This window comes from Ascaphus truei, chromosome 12 (assembly GCF_040206685.1).
Source record: "Ascaphus truei isolate aAscTru1 chromosome 12, aAscTru1.hap1, whole genome shotgun sequence".
NCBI lineage: Eukaryota > Metazoa > Chordata > Amphibia > Anura > Ascaphidae > Ascaphus > Ascaphus truei.
In genome coordinates, this window is record NC_134494.1 from 44,895,049 (window position 1) to 44,920,860 (window position 25,812).

General features: G+C 47.3%; 1 protein-coding gene across 1 annotated transcript in view; it reads right to left on the reverse strand.

Annotated features, from left to right (window-relative positions):
- The window catches only part of CD44 (CD44 molecule (IN blood group)), a 54,908-nt gene that overhangs the window by 16,964 nt on the left and 12,132 nt on the right, over nt 1-25,812 (reverse strand). The window contains exons 2-3 of the mRNA XM_075567569.1: nt 7,912-8,071; nt 6,393-6,529 (exon numbers count right to left, since the gene is read on the reverse strand). Coding sequence (XP_075423684.1) covers nt 6,393-6,529; nt 7,912-8,071 — 297 coding nt within the window. The remainder of the gene's footprint in view (nt 1-6,392; nt 6,530-7,911; nt 8,072-25,812) is intronic.

A 25,812-nucleotide genomic window follows, 5' to 3' on the forward strand; every position in this document is an offset into this window, starting at 1 on the left:
ACCTCCATCCCTATGCACTGCGCTCACCTCCATCCCTATGCACTGCGCTCACCTCCATCCCTATGCACTGCGCTCACTTCCATCCCTATGCACTGCGCTCACCTCCATCCCTATGCACTGCGCTCACCTCCATCCCTATGCACTGCGCTCACTTCCATCCCTATGCACTGCGCTCACCTCCATCCCTATGCACTGCGCTCACCTCCATCCCTATGCACTGCGCTCACCTCCACACCTATGCACTGCGCTCACCTCCATCCCTATGCACTGCGCTCACCTCCATCCCTATGCACTGCGCTCACCTCCATCCCTATGCACTGCGCTTCACCTCCATCCCTATGCACTGCGCTCACCTCCATCCCTATGCACTGCGCTCACCTCCATCCCTATGCACTGCGCTCACCTCCATCCCTATGCACTGCGCTCACCTCCATCCCTATGCACTGCGCTCACTTCCATCCCTATGCACTGCGCTCACTTCCATCCCTATGCACTGCGCTCACCTCCATCCCTATGCACTGCGCTCACCTCCATCCCTATGCACTGCGCTCACCTCCATCCCTATCCACTGCGCTCACTTCCATCCCTATGCACTGCGCTCACCTCTATCCCTATGCACTGCGCTCACCTCCATCCCTATGCACTGCGCTCACCTCCACACCTATGCACTGCGCTCACCTCCATCCCTATGCACTGCGCTCACCTCCACACCTATGCACTGCGCTCACTTCCATCCCTATGCACTGCGCTCACTTCCATCCCTATGCACTGCGCTCACCTCCATCCCTATGCACTGCGCTCACCTCCATCCCTATGCACTGCGCTCACTTCCATCCCTATGCACTGCGCTCACTTCCATCCCTATGCACTGCGCTCACTTCCATCCCTATGCACTGCGCTCACCTCCATCCCTATGCACTGCGCTCACCTCCATCCCTATGCACTGCGCTCACCTCCATCCCTATGCACTGCGCTCACCTCCATCCCTATGCACTGCGCTCACCTCCATCCCTATGCACTGCGCTCACCTCCATCCCTATGCACTGCGCTCACCTCCATCCCTATGCACTGCGCTCACCTCCATCCCTATGCACTGCGCTCACCTCCATCCCTATGCACTGCGCTCACCTCCATCCCTATCCTCTGCGCTCACCTCCATCCCTATGCACTGCGCTCACCTCCATCCCTATGCACTGCGCTCACCTCCATCCCTATGCACTGCGCTCACCTCCATCCCTATGCACTGCGCTCACCTCCATCCCTATGCACTGCGCTCACCTCCATCCCTATCCACTGCGCTCACCTCCATCCTTATGCACTGCGCTCACCTCTATCCCTATGCATTGCGCTCACCTCCATCCCTATGCACTGCGCTCACCTCCACACCTATGCACTGCGCTCACCTCCATCCCTATGCACTGCGCTCACCTCCACACCTATGCACTGCGCTCACTTCCATCCCTATGCACTGCGCTCACTTCCATCCCTATGCACTGCGCTCACCTCCATCCCTATGCACTGCGCTCACCTCCATCCCTATGCACTGCGCTCACTTCCATCCCTATGCACTGCGCTCACTTCCATCCCTATGCACTGCGCTCACTTCCATCCCTATGCACTGCGCTCCCTATGCACTGCGCTCACTTCCATCCCTATGCACTGCGCTCACCTCCACACCTATGCACTGCGCTCACCTCCATCCCTATGCACTGCGCTCCCTATGCACTGCGCTCACCTCCATCCCTATGCACTGCGCTCACCTCCACACCTATGCACTGCGCTCACCTCCATCCCTATGCACTGCGCTCACCTCCACACCTATGCACTGCGCTCACCTCCATCCCTATGCACTGCGCTCACCTCCATCCCTATGCACTGCGCTCACCTCCATCCCTATGCACTGCGCTCACCTCCATCCCTATGCACTGCGCTCACCTCCATCCCGATGCACTGCGCTCACCTCCATCCCTATGCACTGCGCTCACCTCCACACCTATGCACTGCGCTCCCCTCCATCCCTATGCACTGCGCTCACCTCCACACCTATGCACTGCGCTCACCTCCATCCCTATGCACTGCGCTCACCTTCATCCCTATGCACTGCGCTCACCTCCATCCCTATGCACTGCGCTCACCTCCACACCTATGCACTGCGCTCACCTCCACCCCTATGCACTGCGCTCACCTCCACCCCTATGCACTGCGCTCACTTCCATCCCTATGCACTGCGCTCACCTCCAGCCCTATGCACAGCGCTCACCTCCATCCCTATGCACTGCGCTCACCTCCATCCCTATGCACTGCGCTCACCTCCATCCCTATGCACTGCGCTCACCTCCATCCCTATGCACTGCGCTCACCTCCATCCCTATGCACTGCGCTCACCTCCACACCTATGCACTGCGCTCACCTCCATCCCTATACACTGCGCTCACCTCCATCCCTATGCACTGCGCTCACCTCCATCCCTATGCACTGCGCTCACCTCCATCCCTATGCACTGCGCTCACCTCCATCCGTATGCACTGCGCTCACCTCCATCCCTATGCACTGCGCTCACCTCCATCCCTATGCACTGCGCTCACCTCCATCCCTATGCACAGCGCTCACCTCCATCCCTATGCACTGCGCTCACCTCCATCCCTATGCACTGCGCTCACCTCCATCCCTATGCACTGCGCTCACTTCCATCCCTATGCACTGCGCTCACCTCCATCCCTATGCACTGCGCTCACCTCCATCCCTATGCACTGCGCTCCCTATGCACTGCGCTCACCTCCATCCCTATGCACTGCGCTCACCTCCATCCCTATGCACTGCGCTCACCTCCATCCCTATGCACTGCGCTCACTTCCATCCCTATGCACTGCGCTCACCTCCATCCCTATGCACTGCGCTCACCTCCATCCCTATGCACTGCGCTCACCTCCATCCCTATGCACTGCGCTCACCTCCATCCCTATGCACTGCGCTCACCTCCATCCCTATGCACTGCGCTCACCTCCATCCCTATGCACTGCGCTCACCTCCACACCTATGCACTGCGCTCACCTCCATCCCTATACACTGCGCTCACCTCCATCCCTATGCACTGCGCTCACCTCCATCCCTATGCACTGCGCTCACCTCCATCCCTATGCACTGCGCTCACCTCCACACCTATGCACTGCGCTCACCTCCATCCCTATGCACTGCGCTCACCTCCATCCCTATGCACTGCGCTCACTTCCATCCCTATGCACTGCGCTCCCTATGCACTGCGCTCACTTCCATCCCTATGCACTGCGCTCACTTCCATCCCTATGCACTGCGCTCACTTCCATCCCTATGCACTGCGCTCACTTCCATCCCTATGCACTGCGCTCACCTCCATCCCTATGCACTGCGCTCACCTCCACACCTATGCACTGCGCTCACCTCCATCCCTATGCACTGCGCTCACCTCCATCCCTATGCACTGCGCTCACCTCCACACCTATGCACTGCACTCACCTCCATCCCTATGCACTGCGCTCACCTCCATCCCTATGCACTGCGCTCACCTCCATCCCTATGCACTGCGCTCACCTCCATCCCTATGCACTGCGCTCACCTCCAACCCTATGCACTGCGCTCACCTCCAACCCTATGCACTGCGCTCACCTCCAACCCTATGCACTGCGCTCACCTCCATCCCTATGCACTGCGCTCACCTCCATCCCTATGCACTGCGCTCACCTCCATCCCTATGCACTGCGCTCACCTCCATCCCTATGCACTGCGCTCACCTCCATCCCTATGCACTGCGCTCACCTCCATCCCTATGCACTGCGCTCACCTCCATCCCTATGCACTGCGCTCACCTCCATCCCTATGCACTGCGCTCACCTCCATCCCTATGGCTGCGAGCATGCTGCATTGCATGGTGTTACTAAGTGCATCTCTACAACTCCAAACTCGTAAAGATAACTTATCATAGAGGAAATAGAACATACAAGTTACCTCAGTACTCAGACTATACTCCAGTACTCAGACTGTACCCCAGTACTAAGACTATACCCCAGTATTCAGACTACACCCCCGTACTCAGACTGTACCCCAGTACTAAGACTATACCCCAGTATTCAGACTATACCCCCGTACTCAGACTATACCTCAGTATTCAGACTATACACCACTACTCAGACTAAACCCTAGTATTCAGACTATACCCCAGTACTCAGACTATACCCCAGTATTCAGACTATACCCCACTACTCAGACTAAACCCTAGTATTCAGACTATACCCCAGTATTCAGACTATACCCCAGTACTCAGACTATACCCCAGTATTCAGACTATACCCCAGTACTCAGACTATACCCCAGTACTAAGACTATACCCCACTACTCAGACAATACCCCAGTATTCAGACTATACCCCAGTACTCAGACTATACCCCAGTACTCAGACTATACCCCAGTACTCAGACTATACCCCACTACTCAGACTATACCCCAGTATTCAGACTATACCTCAGTACTCAGACTATACCCAATTACTCAGACAATACCCCAGTATTCAGACTATACCCCAGTACTCAGACTATACCCCAGTACTCAGACTATACCCCAGTACTCAGACTATACCCCAGCGCTCACCTCCATCCCTATGCACTGCGCTCACCTCCATCCCTATGCACTGCGCTCACTTCCATCCCTATGCACTGCGCTCACCTCCATCCCTATGCACTGCGCTCACCTCCATCCCTATGCACTGCGCTCACCTCCATCCCTATGCACTGCGCTCACCTCCACACCTATGCACTGCGCTCACCTCCATCCCTATGCACTGCGCTCACCTCCATCCCTATGCACTGCGCTCACCTCCATCCCTATGCACTGCGCTCACCTCCATCCCTATGCACTGCGCTCACCTCCATCCCTATGCACTGCGCTCACCTCCAACCCTATGCACTGCGCTCACCTCCATCCCTATGCACTGCGCTCACCTCCATCCCTATGCACTGCGCTCACCTCCATCCCTATGCACTGCGCTCACCTTCATCCCTATGCACTGCGCTCACCTCCATCCCTATGCACTGCGCTCACCTCCATCCCTATGCACTGCGCTCACCTCCATCCCTATGCACTGCGCTCACCTCCATCCCTATGCACTGCGCTCACCTCCATCCCTATGCACTGCGCTCACCTCCATCCCTATGCACTGCGCTCACCTCCATCCCTATGGCTGCGAGCATGCTGCATTGCATGGTGTTACTAAGTGCATCTCTACAACTCCAAACTCGTAAAGATAACTTATCATAGAGGAAATAGAACATACAAGTTACCTCAGTACTCAGACTATACTCCAGTACTCAGACTGTACCCCAGTACTAAGACTATACCCCAGTATTCAGACTACACCCCCGTACTCAGACTGTACCCCAGTACTAAGACTATACCCCAGTATTCAGACTATACCCCCGTACTCAGACTATACCTCAGTATTCAGACTATACACCACTACTCAGACTATACCCCAATACTCAGACTGCACCCCCGTACTCAGACTATACTGCAGTATTCAGACTATACACCACTACTCAGACTATACCCCAGTACTCAGACTATACCCCAGTATTCAGACTATACCCCATTACTCAGACTAAACCCTAGTATTCAGACTATACCCCAGTACTCAGACTATACCCCAGTATTCAGACTATACCCCACTACTCAGACTAAACCCTAGTATTCAGACTATACCCCAGTATTCAGACTATACCCCAGTACTCAGACTATACCCCAGTATTCAGACTATACCCCAGTACTCAGACTATACCCCAGTACTAAGACTATACCCCACTACTCAGACAATACCCCAGTATTCAGACTATACCCCAGTACTCAGACTATACCCCAGTACTCAGACTATACCCCAGTACTCAGACTATACCCCACTACTCAGACTATACCCCAGTATTCAGACTATACCTCAGTACTCAGACTATACCCAATTACTCAGACAATACCCCAGTATTCAGACTATACCCCAGTACTCAGACTATACCCCAGTACTCAGACTATACCCCAGTACTCAGACTATACCCCAGTACTCAGACTATACCCCACTACTCAGACTATACCCCAGTATTCAGACTATACCATAGTATTCAGACTATACCCCAGTATTCAGACTATACTCCAGTACTCAGACTATACCCCAGTATTCAGACTATACCCCAGTACTCAGACTATACCCCACTACTCAGACTATTCCTCACTACTAAGACTATACCCCCATACTCAGGTGTGTCACTGAGAATGCGGGCTCTTCACTGGCATATTTTGCTGTTCATATAAGTTATATTATTATTCATACTAGGACAGACTAACATCCCAAGCTCTAATGCGGACTTTCCCTTACTGACCTGAGGCATTGAAGCAGTAGGCATCGTACTGGTGTGTTATATTGGAGCTGAGAATGTAAATGCCGGTGTAATTGGCAGCACATATAGGATTCTCTTTGATACGAGGGATCACTATATGCTCCTCTATCCAGCCGTACCTGCAAAGAGAGGAAGCATCCCATATATTTATAACCTGTACGTGAATCGTTATTAAGGCACCTATAAGGTCATGACCTATGCACAAGTGCAACAGGTAAGACGATCACTGACAATCAAAAAGACAGTGAGAGCGGAGCAGAGACCTCAAGGAGTGAGGGAGATCAGTGAGATCCAGCAGATGGACGCTAATCACACCCAGCTGGCAGAAAATCACATTATTGGATTGAGGAGGTGACAGGTATCTTCTGTCTTTGGAATTCCCTTTGTGGAAGATAATTTAGCAGCACCATTTTCCTGTAGCCAAGGTCCGATTAAAACATTTAGAATCAAAAATGTTTCATCTCCCATTTTTCTCAGTATTTCCTGGGGGATTTGGTTGAGTACAAATAGTTCAGTCAAAAATACAAATACAGATGCCTAGAATAACTGCAGGCCACTTAAAATATGACCGCTCCCACAGCTTCCCTCCCCCCGGGATACAATGCTACATGTTATACATACACCTAGAGAACTCATCATGGCCTGACGTACAAACAAACATATGAAGATAACAAAATAATTTTATAGCTATGGATGAGAACAGTTATAATGTGCTTGTATCCAATTTTGACTCCATGGTGAATGCCTCTTTGCAGAGATTACGCTGTATTAAACATCACAGTTAATTTGAGTACTGTATGTAAAAAAACAAACTTAAGTGTTTCCTCTTTCATGTAACAAAGATAAAAGGAAATCCTTCAACGGTTTAATTCTCATTGATCTCTTCTACACACAGAGAGCATAGTGACAATGTAGCAGTAAGAGTGAAGCTTTTGTAGTACTTAATATCTTTTACAATATGCTGACGTTCTGTAGATGTGATTTTATTTTCAGTGGGGGGGGGGGGGATTACCAATTACAAGAGATAAACTGTTCAATGAATGACATAAAGATCATATTCATATTGTGAAGTATCTTCCCTGCGCTGGGGAAGATGTTAGTCCCATGCATTAGAATAGAGCAGATCTCTCCTCCAGCGCTCAGAAGCAGCTTCACCGTACAAGAAATAAGGACCTCAGCCCTTTGTACAACAGCTGGACACAGCTGATTTTACTCTCTCTACCCCCAAGGACTCAATGGAGCTTTGACCTTGTAGCCCAGCTTAATAAAACTGTCTGACGTGCAAAGACTGCACTCAGACAGAATGAGGGGCACTGAGGGCATCGCTTCATCTTCCTTTCGTTTTCATTGGTCCAGGAAAACAGATGCAGCATTCGTCAGTAAGCTCCCCAGATCAGTAGGCCCGGGCGAGCAGAACGTACATAACTCATTGTGACCTCCTTATCCTGCGCTGGGGCCTATGGATTTGTACGTTCCTACTCTAGGGACGGAAGCTCTGTACCTGCAGGTCTCAAAACCCAATTCGTGCGCTTGCTTCATTTGCTCCAAGTCTGCCAGCGTGCTGTTGAGGGCATCGCAGAGTTCCACAGCTTCGTCCCGAGTTAGTTTGTATCTGCCATTTTTTTCCACGTGGAAAACTCCTTTGAAGCGACAGCTGATAGCTGAAATCGACAGGAAGGTGAGTCTGCTGTTAAACATGCACAGCATGGGAAAGGATTAAGAAGGGACAGTGTAAGACATTGAGATGGTTAATACTGCTGTTTTTCACCCGTTTTCACTGTTGATCAAAGCAACAGACAAGCAATACATAGCAGTGACATACAAAAGCATACACTGCAGGTCCTACTGGCACGTAAGGTGGTTAAAGGTTCAATCCCACATAGGCAGCCAGTTGGATTTCTTAGGGGCCCCTGAATGAGGACGTGTTTATCAATCAAGTGTTTTCTTTCTTCTTATTCCACTCTGTTCTCAATAAAGATATGGGTGGGGGGGAGGGGCTCTGGCTGTACAAGCGCTCGCTCATCACACAGTGACATCACACAAGGGAGCAGCCAGAGGAAACCAAACCCCTCCCATGTCTCACCTTAGCAAATACATGAAATATAATTCTGTGTCAGATTTCGGTAGAAAAGGTGCACATTATCCATATGGGACCCTTTAAACGTGTCACTGGGATTAGCTCACATCAGTGCTTTAAGGGATTGCCACTTTAACGACTGTAGCTGGCCCAGAGGAAATCGTCCTTTCTCCGTGTATGTAAGAACGTTTATGCAGAGCCATACATGGCCTGTTCCACAGCCCTGAGATCCACTGCGCTGATATCTCCATCAAACTCTCGAGTAGACGCCTTGTTGTGAGATCATACTCCAGATTAAGCAACTCACTCACAGGACCAGTGAGTCGTTAATTCACATTAAACAAGTACCTTCCATTTAGTTGATGGAACTCAGGGGCGGCCAACTCCATTCCTCAAGGACCACCAACAGGCCAGGTGTTACAGATATCCCTGCTTCAGCACAGGTGGCTCAATCAGTGGCTCAGTCAAAGACTGAGCCACTAATTGAGCCACCTGTGCTGAAGCAGGGATATCCTTAAAATCTGACCTGTTGGTGACCCTTCAGGACTGGAGTTGGCCACCCCTGATTGGACCTGCTGTACCAACAGTAACGGTGCGTGTTCCTTTTTCTCCCTACATGAAATAGGCACACACACCCACCTGATCCGCAGGGAAATGCCAGCATGGAATTCCTTCGGGCCGCAGAACGAGCCCTGGGAAACAGCTCACACAAACAAGGTTTCTTTACTTTGGCTGGAATTTTAATGGAGTACCAGAACTGCTCATTAACCCCTGCCCTGCCGAGGGGTTTTCACACCACGTTAGAGAGCATGTCCCATATATAGGTACAAACACTGGTGCCTTATTTGGGGAAAATGTCTAGCCAACTACGGATGAAATGTGGATGACAAAATAAACTCGGGGGGCTGAATATTTTCTAGGGTGCTTGTCAGACACTTTAATGGACAAACTGACTCTATAAAACCCCCAGCAAAAAAAATTGCGGGGACTTTCATTTGATTCAAGAGCATATTTGCCATAAAACCCTGACCTGCCTTCTCCTCCCATTCACCTCCACCTCCTCTTCGTGTAAATGGCTATATATTGTATTATACACGATGCTGGGCGTTGGAAGGTGGAAAGTTCGGCCCTGGCGGATGAGCGGTGATTAGAATAGGGCAATGTTCTGTATCTTTGTTCTCCAAATGGGGGGGAATATGTACAGAAGAAAACCGTCTGGAAAAAGAAGATGAAGATGAGCAGTTCTACTCAGCATCACTGTATAAAGCAGTGTGTTCATGTTCAAATCCCAGAGCATAAGAATTTGCTTCATGATCCCAGATTGGAATCTTCACTCACACAAGGATATCTGTTACCTGGGACCATTATATCCATTTTGACTTGCACAACCTCTCAGGTTGCTAAAGAGATAGATAGGGCAATCATTTAGGAACCAGTTTTCAGGGTACTGTCCTGCAGAAAATTTGCGTGACCTGGTGTTATCGCAGACGATGGGAGTTAGTTATTAAACTGAAATAGTTCCGATCAGGTTACTATCGCAGAGGAACTACCACTGATTTCAATGTTTCATTGCTGGGACTGACTCAGACTCCAGAGATAAGAGCCGGGGAGTGGGACCGATCCCCAGCACAAACCATGAATCCCCCCTCACTGCACCCAGCAGATCTGGGGACCTCCAGAGATAAGCAAACGGTTTAGACAAAAAAAAAACTATCCCACCTTGTTAATATATCCCTGAGAAAGGAATTAGTCTTCTCACTATCATCATCATCATCATCATCAAATATTGTCATTATTGCTAATGATTCATCTAATGATGGAGACCAGCAGAACATTACAGTTCCCTCTGCCAGTGAAGTGAATGGGTTGAGCTATATATTACAGACACATAACATCCACTCACAGCTTGTTCTGATGCTACCAGAGTTGTAGAAGGCTCAGCGGGCAGGGATATATGAGCCAGCATATATTGGGGGGTGCTCTGAGATTCTTTATTTAGTGGCTTCAGTGCTGTAAGGTACTCAGGCAACCCCGTCACCACACCCTCCTCGACATCATTCTGGTGACATCGCTGGAAGGGAAAGGTCATCCCCTTCTGTGCAGATCATGGTCACAGCGAATCACGATCTATCCCTAGAAAATTAGTATAGTGCCATGATATACAGTGTATGCCCTAAGGGCACTAAAGTGGTTAAAAGGTAACATAATTTTGCTGGTTTTAAGTAGTGTTGTCTGCCATCTATAGTTATTCTTGATCTGTTTGTGCTTCTGTACAGACCTGTGCAAACCAGGGCTGTCCCGGCTAAACAAGGACTTCTCGTAGCTTTCAGATAAACCTTTTCAATACTGGAGTGGCCCACAATACTTTGCGCAGCAATGCATTCAGCCTGGCATTCTGAGGATTTACTCTCTGTATAAATCAGATGCATGAAGTTGTACTAACAACATTCACAGAGCTTCTGTGTCTATCCCTTTGATTTTCCACAAACAGGAAGCAGGTCGTTAAAACAAAAATGTCATCAATAAAATGTCACCAAGCAAAAAACAGGCTAGCTAGAACAGAATTCCTGAAGGCAGAGGTGCATAGACTTCAGATGTTTCACAAGGCGGACCCCTCTGAGTAGATCTTACAAGATCCTACTATTTGGAGAAGAGAATTGAATGTTTGCCTTTCAGACTAAACACACTTTTTTGGAAAAAGCCAATAAACCTGGCACACCTAGTTCATGAACTGAAAAATAGATGACATCTCCATAGAACCATTGGATTAATTTAAGATCTGGGTCTTTGTCATCAAACCCATCTCTCATAATCAAAAAATGCCAGGAGTTCTACACTAAACTATATGATGGCAACAAAATCAAGTCAAGTAAAGCCTACCCAGTAACATTCTCCCAATACCTCGGAGGCAAAACGTCAAGTCTTCTCTGAGACAGATGCAGATACTTTGAGCTCCTCTGTCACAATAGAGGAAATTCTAGAAGTAATATTATCCCTCAAATTGTCCAAGGCACCCGACCCGATGGCTTTGATAATATCTATTATATCTATATCTGTGTGAGAACCTACTGGCCCCCCCATCTCTTGAAGCTTTATAATTCATTTCTGGAAGCAGAACCTCTACCCCCATCTATGTTACAGACCACAGTTCCCTTATCCCAAATGAGGGTACAGATGCATTTCAGTGCTCTAGCTATCAACCAATTTCCTTGATAAATGTTAACATTAAAATAATCTCAAAAGATATTGGCCACTAGACGGAACAAACATCTCCTGGCCCTGGTCATCCTGATCTCAAGTAGGATTTATTCCAGGTGCCAGGCAGCCAATCAAACTAGGAGAGCCATACAGATGCAGCGGCCGTTATCCGAACATTTCACGGAGCCATTTTCGTGAACTCTGCTGTATTTCACGTGGCATTCACTCGTTATTCTTCCGTGAACGCTGCCGTGAACGCCGCCAATCACACCCGTAATCTTCTACAGTTAGAGGATTTGTGTATGGCTAAGGAGCCTCAGAAAGGATTTCTTTCCCATGTACAGTATACAGTATGAACTCGTAATGTTAACCTTCAAATTACTTACATTTTTAGATGTTAAGACAACAACACCTGATAAAATCCCTAATAAACACACGTCTTAACGGGAAAGTTTGAAGAAATCATGCGGCACAACCTGGTTATTCCCAGGAATACAAATTGTGAAATGTTCGGATAACGGCCGCTGCATCTGTAGATGTAATAGAGGTGACAAAACAGACACACAGCCTGCTCTCCGACTGTCTCTTGATGCTGAAAAAGCATTTTACAGAGTGGACTTGGACTACACGACAGAGACCCTTAAAAGTTAAGCTTTAGTGGCACATTTCTCCAAGCAATTCTCACCCGTATTCCTGCCCATCAGCAAAAGTAATCGGTGCGGGTTCTGTATCGGAGCCCATCCTGATTATGAGCGGGACTAGGCAGGGTTTCCCCCTGTCCCCTCTCCTATTTGCCCTCTCCCTAGAACCTCTAGTTTCCCATGTGTGCCAATCCCAACATAGGAGGCATGCGAGTAGAGAACCACACATTCAAAATCTCAGTAAATGCAGATGATATCTTACTCTCATTGGTCAGGCCTCTCACTTCCCTTCCTTACTTGTTTGGTGAGTTTTCCCAGCAAATGATCTGTTTTAAAATCAATAGCAATAAATCAGAGGCCCTGAACATTAACCTTTCTCATGCGGATGCTACATTTATATCCCTGAATATCAATTTCAGTTTGTGCAAGCAAGCTATAAAATAGCTTGGGATCTTTTTAACTAACAGGAAGATTTATATAAGTGCAACTATCCCCTCTTACAAAATAAACTTAAAGGGATGTCTCTGAATGGGCCAATCACAGCATGCATTAGACAAGTTCACTCTGTAAAAATGAACCTCCTACCTACTTCCAAACCCTCCTGATTCCAGTCCCGCCTGGAGTATTTAATGATTTGCAATCCCATATTACCAAATTCAGGTGGGTGGACCTGTAGGCAGCTCTCCTCCATCCATACGAAATAAATTCGGTGCTTTGGCAGTCCAAAGCAGTGAGTGAAAACATCAGAACCGTTCTCCCAGCTGTAATGCATTCCCTTAAAATCTGGGTCCAAACAAAGACAGCTTCCAGTTACGCACAGGGCGCTCCCTAATGACCCCATTGTCCCACCACCCAGAGTGCCCCCTGGGCCAGAACACATCACCCTTTATAGAATCGATATCTAATGACCTGGTTAGGCTGAGGGATCTGATGTCAGGCACTGGGCCCAAATCGTTTGAGTCTCTGTCTGCTGACCACAACTTTGGTAACGGAGAGATCGTCCAATTCTTGCAACTGAATGGCTTCATACAAAAGTGCAGCCCTAATCCCAGTCTCACAATGATTGAGGAGATTTGTCTGAACTCCCCATAGCAGTCAAAAATAGCATCTTTATTTTATTCCTCCATATTTCTCATCTGCCCCAGGAGGCTAGCAAGTTTATTCGTGAGTGGGAATCAACCCTAGATAGGGTGCTGGACCCTGAGGAATGGAGGGGACATCTTTGAAGTTGCCTCAAAAGTATCTATTTGTACAACCATTAAGGGAAACGCTAATAAGATCCCATACTGCTGGTATTTAACCCAACTGCAGCTCTTGAAGATGTTCCCCAGGACTTCTCCCATCTGCCCAAACGGGTATGGGCAAAGGGGTGATTTCATCCACATGTGGTGGTCCTGCCCTAAGATGGCTCGTCTGAGCCAAGGTACACAGATTGGCTCTAAATGTCTTAGGTTTCTCATGGAGGCTGGACCCCTGGTCTTGTTCACTAAATATGCCCTCCGAAGACCTTGATCAACATACTAATAAATGAATCTCTAATATAATATGGCGATGGCCAGATGTGCCATAACCCTTCAATGGGAAAAAAGCAGACCTCCATTCCATGGTGTATATAAAAATATATAATTTGGTCTATCCTCCAAATGGACAAAATGACAAAGCTTCCTGAGGGATTCTGTTCCAGGTTCCGGAGGGTGCAGCAGGGGCTGATATAGCACAGCATCCGAGGCTCAGTTGCCCGGGCACTGGACAGCTCCTCAGTCCTATTCTATCTTCCCACTGAACCACATCACCCCTGCCATACCATCCCTCTCCCTATATAATGTAACCGACGGACCCTGACCAGACCACAGGCCACCCCAATCTCTGAGCTCGCATGTAGCTCTGTGGCTTTCTTTCTTCCCGGGAGCAGAATACCTCAGATCCCACCTCTATAGTCACCTGTATAACTTTGTTATTTTGATTCAATGCACCAACTGTATCACCGCCTTGAGCTAGGATGGAACCCATGGACTCTTGTCCCCTTTTTCTCCTTGCTGTATCCCGCTTCCTTAACCTCCCCACCCCCCTGGTAACCCCATTCTTGTCTGACTATTGAATTCCTTGTAAAACCAATAAAATATGAATATCATAAAAAAATTAAAAAAATAAAGAAAAATGTCCCCAGCCCTTAACCAGCACTGATTTGGTTACATGTTCCCAGCTAACTTCAATCAATAGCAATTGCTGCAGAAACAGGACCACCACACACATATATGTATATTATACATACACACACACACACACACACACACACACACACACACACACACACATATATTATACATACACACACACACACACATATATGTATATTATACATACACACACACACACACATATATGTATATTATACATACACACACACACACACACACACACACACACACACACACACACACACACACACACACACACACACACACACACACATATATTATACATACACACACACACACATATATGTATATTATACATACACACACACACATATATGTATATTACACACACACACACACACACACACACACACACACACACACACACACACACACACACACACACACACACACACACATATTATACATACACACACACACATATATGTATATTATACATACACACACACACACACACACACACACACATATATGTATATTATACACACACACACACACACACACACACACATATATTATACATACACACACACATATATATATATATGTATATTATACACACACACACACACACACACACACACACACACACACATATATGTATATTATACACACACACACACACACACACACACACACACACACACACACACACACACACACACACACACACACACACACACACACTATACATACACACACACACACACACACACACACACACACACATATTATACACACACACACACACACACACACACACACACACACACACATATTATACATACACACACACATATATGTATATTATACATACACACACACACACACACACACATATATGTATATTATACATACACACACACACACACACACACACACACACATATTATACATACACATATATGTATACTAGCTCAGCCCATTGATTTATTCCGAAGGATTTCACCCCCCTGCTCCTGCCTCAGCAGCATTAAACGGGGCATTTTTTCACTGTGTCAGCTGATGAAATGAGCTTCTCCAAGAGCGCTCTGAAGATGCACATCTGCTAGGAGACTGTTGCTATGTTGCACATCCTGAGACAGAATACAGTGACAAGTCATTCATTGTGGGTTAGGTTTTTGCCTTTTTTGCAAATGAAATATTATTTTTATCTGCGTGGGCCCCAGCAGAATAAAAGAAACTTCCCCAAAACAGATTTCTGAGCTATAGCACGAGAGACGAGGAGATAAACCCAGGACAAGCTCAAGACAAGGCCAGGACAAGTCCAGTCTAAGATTGAAGATTTCAGCTATGTTATTCTGAGAAAATGTAACCCTTTCTCTGCCGGACATGCCTGCAACATGTTGCAAAAAAGCTGTGGGTTCATTTTCTTCTGTATGTAAATACGCAGCATAATTACAGACACTGACAAAATCAAAATATTAGCTATACTATTATTAATATCAGCAGTAGTAATAATAATATTATACATACAGTATTTGCTCTGTTTATATGAATATATTAATTTTCCAGCAAGAAGTTGCCAGACTTTATCATCTGAATAATTCCCCCAGATATTTATAAAGGAATGTCATTTCAGCGGGGGGGGGGGGGGGCTCATTGGAATGAACTTTTTAATCTAGTCTGGTATAAAACGGCATTACAAATATATCGCCATCCATCTGAATCACAGCACTGGGGCCTATTTTCGGAGCTCCGAAGTGCGACAAACCGCTTGTACAGAGCCCTTTGCCATGGGATTGGCGCGCTTTGCTATTCTGTAAGCCCTTCTCAGGAGTCCAGTCCCTGCCTAAAGGGCTTTTTTAAAAGCCAGTAACCCCCCTGAGGTCAGGCCCAACTTCCGTATCCCCTCGCGGGATTGGCGTGGCACCGGAAGCCTCTCCCCAAGTTAAGGGGTCTGTATTGGTGAAGGGGGTTATTGTGTGTATTGGGGGAAGGGGGGGGGGATGGTTATTGTGTGTATTGGGGAGTGGGGTAATTGTGTGTATTGGGTAAGGAGGGGGGTTATTGTATGTATTGGGGAAGGGAGGGGGTGTTATTTTGGGGGTGGGGGGACCGTGTGAGGAGAGGGGTGATTAAGTGTGGAGAGGGGAAGCTGAGTGTAAGGAGAATAGAGAGAGGTGGGGGTGTAAGGGGAGAGAGAGGGGTTGGGGTGTAAGAGAGGAGGGGGTGTGAGAGGGAGGTGTGGCGGGTGAGGGAGGGAGGTAGCAAGGTGGGGGTGTGAGAGATAGAGGGGGGGGACTCGCAAGGCCACCGACACGAGGCTATGCAGGATACATGTAACACGGCTATGCAGGATACATGTAACATGGCTATGCAGGATACATGTAACACGGCTATGCAGGATACATGTAACACGGCTATGCAGGATACATGTGACACGGCTATGCAGGATACATGTGACACGGCTCTGCAGGATACATGTGACACTGCTCTGCAGGATACATGTAACACTGCTCTGCAGGATACATGTAACATGGCTATGCAGGATACATGTAACATGGCTATGCAGGATACATGTAACACTGCTCTGCAGGATACATGTAACATGGCTATGCAGGATACATGTAACACGGCTATGCAGGATACATGTAACACAGCTATGCAGGATACATGTGACACGGCTCTGCAGGATACATGTGACACTGCTCTGCAGGATACATGTAACACTGCTCTGCAGGATACATGTAACATGGCTATGCAGGATACATGTAACATGGCTATGCAGGATACATGTAACACTGCTCTGCAGGATACATGTAACATGGCTATGCAGGATACATGTAACACTGCTCTGCAGGATACATGTAACATGGCTATGCAGGATACATGTAACACGGCTATGCAGGATACATGTAACACGGCTATGCAGGATACATGTAACACGGCTATGCAGGATACATGTAACATGGCTATGCAGGATACATGTAACACGGCTATGCAGGATACATGTAACACGGCTATGCAGGATACATGTAACACTGCTCTGCAGGATACATGTAACACGGCTATGAATGATACATGTAACACAGCTCTGCAGTATACATGTAACACTGCTCTGCAGGATACATGTAACACAGCTATGCAGAATACATGTAACACTGCTCTGCAGGATACATGTAACACGGCTCTGCAGGATACATGTAACACGGCTATGCAGGATACATGTAACACGGCTATGCAGGATACATGTAACACGGCTCTGCAGGATACATGTAACACGGCTATGCAGGATACATGTAACACTGCTCTGCAGGATACATGTAACACGGCTCTGCAGGATACATGTAACATGGCTATGCAGGATACATGTAACACGGCTATGCAGGATACATGTAACACAGCTATGCAGGATACATGTGACACGGCTCTGCAGGATACATGTAACACAGCTATGCAGGATACATGTGACACGGCTATGCAGGATACATGTAACATGGCTATGCAGGATACATGTAACATGGCTATGCAGGATACATGTAACACAGCTATGCAGGATACATGTAACACAGCTATGCAGGATACATGTGACACGGCTCTGCAGGATACATGTGACACTGCTCTGCAGGATACATGTAACACTGCTCTGCAGGATACATGTAACATGCCTATGCAGGATACATGTAACATGGCTATGCAGGATACATGTAACACTGCTCTGCAGGATACATGTAACACGGCTATGCAGGATACATGTGACACGGCTCTGCAGGATACATGTAACACGGCTCTGCAGGATACTTGTAACACGGCTCTGCAGGATACATGTAACATGGCTATGCAGGATACATGTAACACGGCTATGCAGGATACATGTAACACAGCTATGCAGGATACATGTGACACGGCTCTGCAGGATACATGTGACACTGCTCTGCAGGATACATGTAACACGGCTATGCAGGATACATGTAACACGGCTATGCAGGATACATGTAACACGGCTATGCCGGATACATGTAACACGGCTATGCAGGATACATGTAACACGGCTATGCCGGATACATGTAACACGGCTATGCAGGATACATGTAACACGGCTATGCCGGATACATGTAACACGGCTATGCAGGATACATGTAACACGGCTATGCAGGATACATGTAACACGGCTATGCCGGATACATGTAACACGGCTATGCAGGATACATGTAACACGGCTATGCAGGATACATGTAACACGGCTATGCAGGATACATGTAACACGGCTATGCAGGATACATGTAACACGGCTATGCAGGATACATGTAACACGGCTATGCAGGATACATGTAACACGGCTATGCAGGATACATGTAACACGGCTATGTAGGATACATGTAACACGGCTGTGTAGGATACATGTAACACGGCTCTGCAGGATACATGTAACATGGCTATGCAGGATACATGTAACACGGCTGTGTAGGATACATGTAACACGGCTATGCAGGATACATGTAACATGGCTATGCAGGATACATGTAACACGGCTATGCAGGATACATGTAACACGGCTATGCAGGATACATGTAACATGGCTATGCAGGATACATGTGACACGGCTATGCAGGATACATGTAACATGGCTATGCAGGATACATGTGACACGGCTATGCAGGATACATGTAACATGGCTATGCAGGATACATGTGACACGGCTATGCAGGATACATGTAACATGGCTATGCAGGATACATGTAACACGGCTATGCAGGATACATGTGACACGGCTCTGCAGGATACATGTGACACGGCTATGCAGGATACATGTGACACGGCTATGCAGGATACATGTAACATGGCTATGCAGGATACATGTGACACGGCTATGCAGGATACATGTAACATGGCTATGCAGGATACATGTGACACGGCTATGCAGGATACATGTAACATGGCTATGCAGGATACATGTAACATGGCTATGCAGGATACATGTAACATGGCTATGCAGGATACATGTAACATGGCTATGCAGGATACATGTAACATGGCTATGCAGGATACATGCTTCTAGAGGGTGAAACATCAGTAGAATCTGTCGTCCTTTTCCCTGTTCCACCCCTTGGCTTTATTACAAACACGGCAGCACAGAAACAGGTGTGTAGCGCTTCCCTGATGTTGGCAGTGAGTCTGTGTTTCACCCATACATTGCATAACGCTTGTGTGACACACTCGCCGCCCCCGGCAGAACTCACATGCTTCCTGTACCCAGCCCATCCCCGCGTGACGTTTCATACACTGATGTGTATCCATTGCCTGGGTTTGTAGCCGCGGTTCTGTACGTAACCTGTGTGCTGGCCCAGAGCACAGAATAAAAGGCCCAGCGATGAAAGCGCCTGGCGTTCTGTGTCTCACAGGGTGTCACTTTGCTGCAACGTCCCTTACATTTGATGCAGATTGCACAGCACGGTGCAGCATTTTGTACCAAAGGGGGAGGCACCTTCTTCAACAATCATTTAAGGAGCAATATTTGCAACAACAAAAAAAAAACATTTTTTTTTAGAGACTCGTAGAAAAGTGAATTTTTGGAAACGTATAAATAGTCTCGAGTTTCCTTTCTTAACACCACGTCAGTACCACGGAAGCGGGATTTGAAGTGACAGTCACGGCTCGCACTTCTTACGATCCCTGTGGCTTCTGTGCAGCTACATTTCTGTCTCTTTGGGTGCGGTTGGGAGGAGAGTGCTAGTTCCAGTAATGTGGGCAAAGGGTAACCTCAAAGAGACCTCGTGCATCTCCCCGTGCCCGGGCTGGTGACTGCTCTCACGGCGAGGCCCGGCCGCAGTAACCTGATATGAGGGTTAGAGGAGGGAGTGTGGTGAGGAGCTCAGGCTTCCTCTCTCTGCACTAGGTAACCCATACAAGGATCTCTGCCACCCTCCCTGCAAAGCCACAGGGGCTGGCAATGCATTGTGCTGCGCGTCCCTGAGCTAGCAAACGTGTCCATGCTTGGGTAAGAATGAGGGGATCATACTCAGGTGTATAATACATCGTTTAGTATATAATGGTGCTGAGTATCATGATTAATACCCGCCTACATACAGAGCACAGAACTTAAAGCAGCATAAAGCCTCGTCCTGGCTGAGAGCTGGCTCGCACGCTCATCCCAACAATGAAAGCAAATGGTTGTGTCCAAGCTGAGCGGGAGCGTGCAGAGGCGCGATGCTCTGCACCACAAATATTTTTGTATTTGTCGCGCTTGCTCTGGTTACGTGCGCGGTTCAGCCAATAAGGGCGAACCGCTCACGTGACGTCACAGGCATCCCCCTCGGCACGCCTCCTCCCCCCCCCCCACGCGCAACTAGCTGGCCAGGACTCGCCCAGCGCGTGACGACACGGCGCTCGAGCGCCAGCAAGCGCGCTCCCACCCTGGACGAGGCCTAAGACTGCAGGGCACCTCTGCGCAGGTGGAGGATTCATGGCGCACTTTGGTTGAGGACTCATCATTTATAACAGTTGGACATGTTTAGGGGGATTAAGTGGGAGCAGTCCCCTCTGCTCCTCTTGTTTTAGGCTTTACATTCTCTAGGTATAAGCAACATGACCCCCCGTGCGGAGTATCGTTACACATCGCTGCAGGCTCTTACTCTGCAGTTATCGGGTAATAATGCAAACCGGGGTACATCTCATTGAACGGTATGCAGTAAAGACAAATACAGGAATCCTTTTAACGCGCAGCCCCCTTCTCTGTATAAATCCTGTAGGCTTAACATTAAGAGATGAGGGGTATCCCGAGTTATATTAAGAGGCTCAGCTACTTCCCCCACTGTTTGCTATACATTGCACTGGAAATCACAGAAAAGTAGATTTCTTTGTTTTTTAGGGGAAATAATACTGGTTTTACTTGAGCATCTACAAGTCTCGGTGGAAATCACTGCTAGGAAAAGAAATAAAAACTCTCCGCCCACTAAGAATGTGGGATATGTCACTTCATGTTACTGTAAAAACCGTCACAGAGAAGCTGAACTTTCATCACTGGGTGTGGCCGCTTAAGACAGGAGCTGGGAATGAATGCCAGACACCACTAACTGCAGACAGACCTGTCATAGGGGCGGCAAGAGATGTGTGTACTGTACAAGGGGAAATCACTCACTGAGGCAGCTTTCTAGGTAACGCGTGTGTGTGTGTGTGTGAGGGGGGTGTACGTGTGTGTGGTGTGTATATGTGTGTGTACGTGTGTGTGTCTGTATTATACCTCTTCATAACTGTGGGAGGGGTCGTATGTGGCATGTTTAAATGCATTACAAGCTTCGCCAACAAATAAGGGGAACCCTTCCTTTTACAGGCATCAATGGGGGAAAGTACTTTGTTGACAGACCTTCTCTATTTGCTTTAATGAGTGATTTGGAAAGTGGTAATAGCAGCAGTTAGGGGATTAGTTGCTCAGCCCGGTATTATAATGGGAACCATGGGATATATCAAAGCTTGTGTCTGTGAATGGACCAGTTCCCCCTTCTCATTTCATCTTTTAGGTCTGAGGTGCTTTGAACCTCTTTGCTTAAAAGATCAGCATCAGGTGTATGGAAAATGCAGCTCATGGATTTGCCACAGGCTCCAGCAGACGCTTCCCAAATCACAAGCTGGCACACGCAGGACAACGTGGGAGCAACATACCTTCATACATTGATGTGTGGAGATAGGATTAAAATGCCTCTCCTGGCATCAATTTAATGACAAAATGGCCTGTACACGCCACATCTCCGTCTCTCCTGGCACTGGAGGTTATTCCAACAGGCAGCTCTGTCTAGTAACGGTGTTTGTAGGGAACTTGTGAATGAAAACCCAGGCTGTGCACGGTCACACATAACAGGGTTTCCCTTTTTATTTGACAGAATCTCAGCCAAGAGATGGCACCTGGTTACTGCTGAGCGGTATTGCACAAATGTGTCTTAGAAAATGTGTGACGGATAATTGGAGAAGGATGTGTATCAGGCCAGCGTAGAGGCACCCAATCAGGATATTATTTCGTTATCGCCGTACCCGACGTAGAAGAAATCAAAGTATATTATATCGTTATCGCCGTACCCGACGTAGAAGAAATCAAAGTATAGCTTTGTTGGAATAGATTGGTTGTGTCTAATAGACCAGTGGAATAAAGATGTTAAATGCAGAATATGAATCTTTATTTATTTTAATGCTTCACTGCATATGGTTTACTCTTTAAAATCCCTCCTTATAACAGTGTCTGTACCGACTCGCAGGCAGAAGTGAGGGGGGTCTTTCCAGGGAAATCATTTGATATAAATCAGTAAATGACAGAACAACGGTAGCACCAAAAAGTCTACATACAGAACAGAACATGCTGTGCTGATTCTCAGTGACAGAAAGTGATGAGTTATCATCTCATGTGATCTATTTAGATTTTGCAAAGGCTTTTGATACGGTTTCACACAAGAGGTTGGTGTACAAAATAAAGAAAATTGGACTCAGTAATAATGTATGCACCTGGATTGAAAACTGGTTGAAGGACAGACAACAGAGGGTTGTCATAAATGGAACTTTTTCAGGTTGGGATAAAGTCGTGAGTGGAGTACCTCAGGCATCGGGACTGGGACCCCTGCTTTTTAACTTGTTTATTAATGAACTTGAGGTTGGCATCGAGAGCAAAGTCTCCATCTTTGCTGATGATACTAAATTGTGTAAGGTAGTAAAATCAGAGCAGGATGTAATTTCTCTTCAGAAGGATTTGGATAGACTGGAAACGTGGGCAGGTAAATGGCAGATGAGGTTTAATACAGATAAATGTAAGCTTATGCATTTGTGAAGCAAGAACAAACAGGCAACTTACACATTAATTGAGGATAAATTGAGAGAATCCTTGATGGAGAAGGATTTAGGAGTGCTTGTAGACAGCAGGCTTAGCAATAGTGCCCAAAGTCATGCAGTAGCTGCAAAGGCAAACAAGATCTTATCTTGCATTAAACGGGCAATGGATGGAAGGGAAGTAAACATAATTATGCCCCTTTATAAAGCTATAGTAAGACCACACCTTGAATATGGAGTAACATTTTGGGCACCACTCCTTAGAAAAGATATTATGAAATGTTGTGGGCTCATGACATTTCTGTATGTACACTTGTATGTGAATGTGTCCAATAATTTTTTTTTTACAAAAGAAAAGACATTATGGAACTAGAGAGAGTGCAGAGAAGAGCCACCAAATGAATAAAGGGGATGGACAATCTAACTTATGAGGAGAGGCTAGCTAAATTAGATTTATTTACATTAGAAAAGAGGCGTCTAAGAGGGGATATGATAACTATATACAAATATATTCAGGGACAATATAAGGAGCTTTCAAAAGAACTATTAATCCCACGGGCAGTATAAAGGACTCTGGGCCATCCCTTAAGGTTGGAGGAAAGGAGATTTCACCAGCAACAAAGGAAAGGGTTTTTTGTAGTAAGGGCAGTTACAATGTGGAATTCATTACCCATGGAGACTGTGATGGAAGATACAATAGATTTGTTCAAAACAAGTTTGGACATGTTTTTAAAAAGGAAAGGTATACAGGGATAGACCAAATAAGTATACATGGGAAGGATGTTGATCCATGGAATAATCTTATTGCCAATTCTTGGAGTCAGGGAGGAATTTATTTTCCCCTTATGAGATATCATTGGATGATATGTCACTGGGGTTTTTTGTTTGCCTTCCTCTGAATCAATAAGTAAGTATAGATATAGGATAAAGTATCTATTGTCTAAATTTAGCATACGTTGAACTTGATGGACGCACGTCTTTTTTCAACCTCATCTACTATGTAACTATGAAAAGGACAGATTGTCCATAGCCATTCATGGGACACCCCCCCCCCCACCATATAATACATTATTTGTCCCTATAGACTGTCCTGTGACCCTAATACAAGAAATTATTAATTTCCACTGGAATCCAGTGACTGTGAGAAATGTAAAAACCTCACTGGGGGTTGCACGGAGCATTCAGTATAAATATACTTTAAATACAAACATAGGCTAGGTATCTGCCACCTAAACTGAACACAGATTGAACTCAATGAACATTTTCTTTTCAACCTCGTCTACTATGTAAATAGGGATTACGATTTTGGGGACTTATTTGGGGGTAAAATTGGCATTTATTTTTCTGAAGTGTTCATTGAGAAAAATCCGTGCTATAATGACAGCCTGTGTGAGTGAGGTGTGTAACACTTTGTGTTAGTTCCCATACTCCCCTGCTGTCGCTGCTGCGCCTGTGTGAGTGAGGTGTGTAGCACTTTGTGTTAGTTCCCATACTCCCCTGCTGTCGCTGCTGCGCCTGTGTGAGTGAGGTGTGCAGCACTTTGTGTTAGTTCCCATACTCCCCTGCTGTCGCTGCTGCGCCTGTGTGAGTGAGGTGTGCAGCACTTTGTGTTAGTTCCCATACTCCCCTGCTGTCGCTGCTGCGCCTGTGTGAGTGAGGTGTGTAACACTTTGTGTTAGTTCCCATACTCCCCTGCTGTCGCTGCTGCGCCTGTGTGAGTGAGGTGTGTAACACTTTGTGTTAGTTCCCATACTCCCCTGCTGTCGCTGCTGCGCCTGTGTGAGTGAGGTGTGTAACACTTTGTGTTAGTTCCCATACTCCCCTGCTGTCGCTGCTGCGCCTGTGTGAGTGAGGTGTGTAACACTTTGTGTTAGTTCCCATACTCCCCTGCTGTCGCTGCTGCGCCTGTGTGAGTGAGGTGTGTAACACTTTGTGTTAGTTCCCATACTCCCCTGCTGTCGCTGCTGCGCCTGTGTGAGTGAGGTGTGTAGCACTTTGTGTTAGTTCCCATACTCCCCTGCTGTCGCTGCTGCGCCTGTGTGAGTGAGGTGTGCAGCACTTTGTGTTAGTTCCCATACTCCCCTGCTGTCGCTGCTGCGCCTGTGTGAGTGAGGTGTAACACTTTGTGTTAGTTCCCATACTCCCCTGCTGTCGCTGCTGCGCCTGTGTGAGTGAGGTGTGTAACACTTTGTGTTAGTTCCCATACTCCCTTGCTGTCGCTGCTGCGCCTGTGTGAGTGAGGTGTGCAGCACTTTGTGTTAGTTCCCATACTCCCCTGCTGTCGCTGCTGCGCCTGTGTGAGTGAGGTGTGTAACACTTTGTGTTAGTTCCCATACTCCCCTGCTGTCGCTGCTGCGCCTGTGTGAGTGAGGTGTGTAACACTTTGTGTTAGTACCCATACTCCCCTGCTGTCGCTGCTGCGCCTGTGTGAGTGAGGTGTGTAACACTTTGTGTTAGTTCCCATACTCCCCTGCTGTCGCTGCTGCGCCTGTGTGAGTGAGGTGTGTAACACTTTG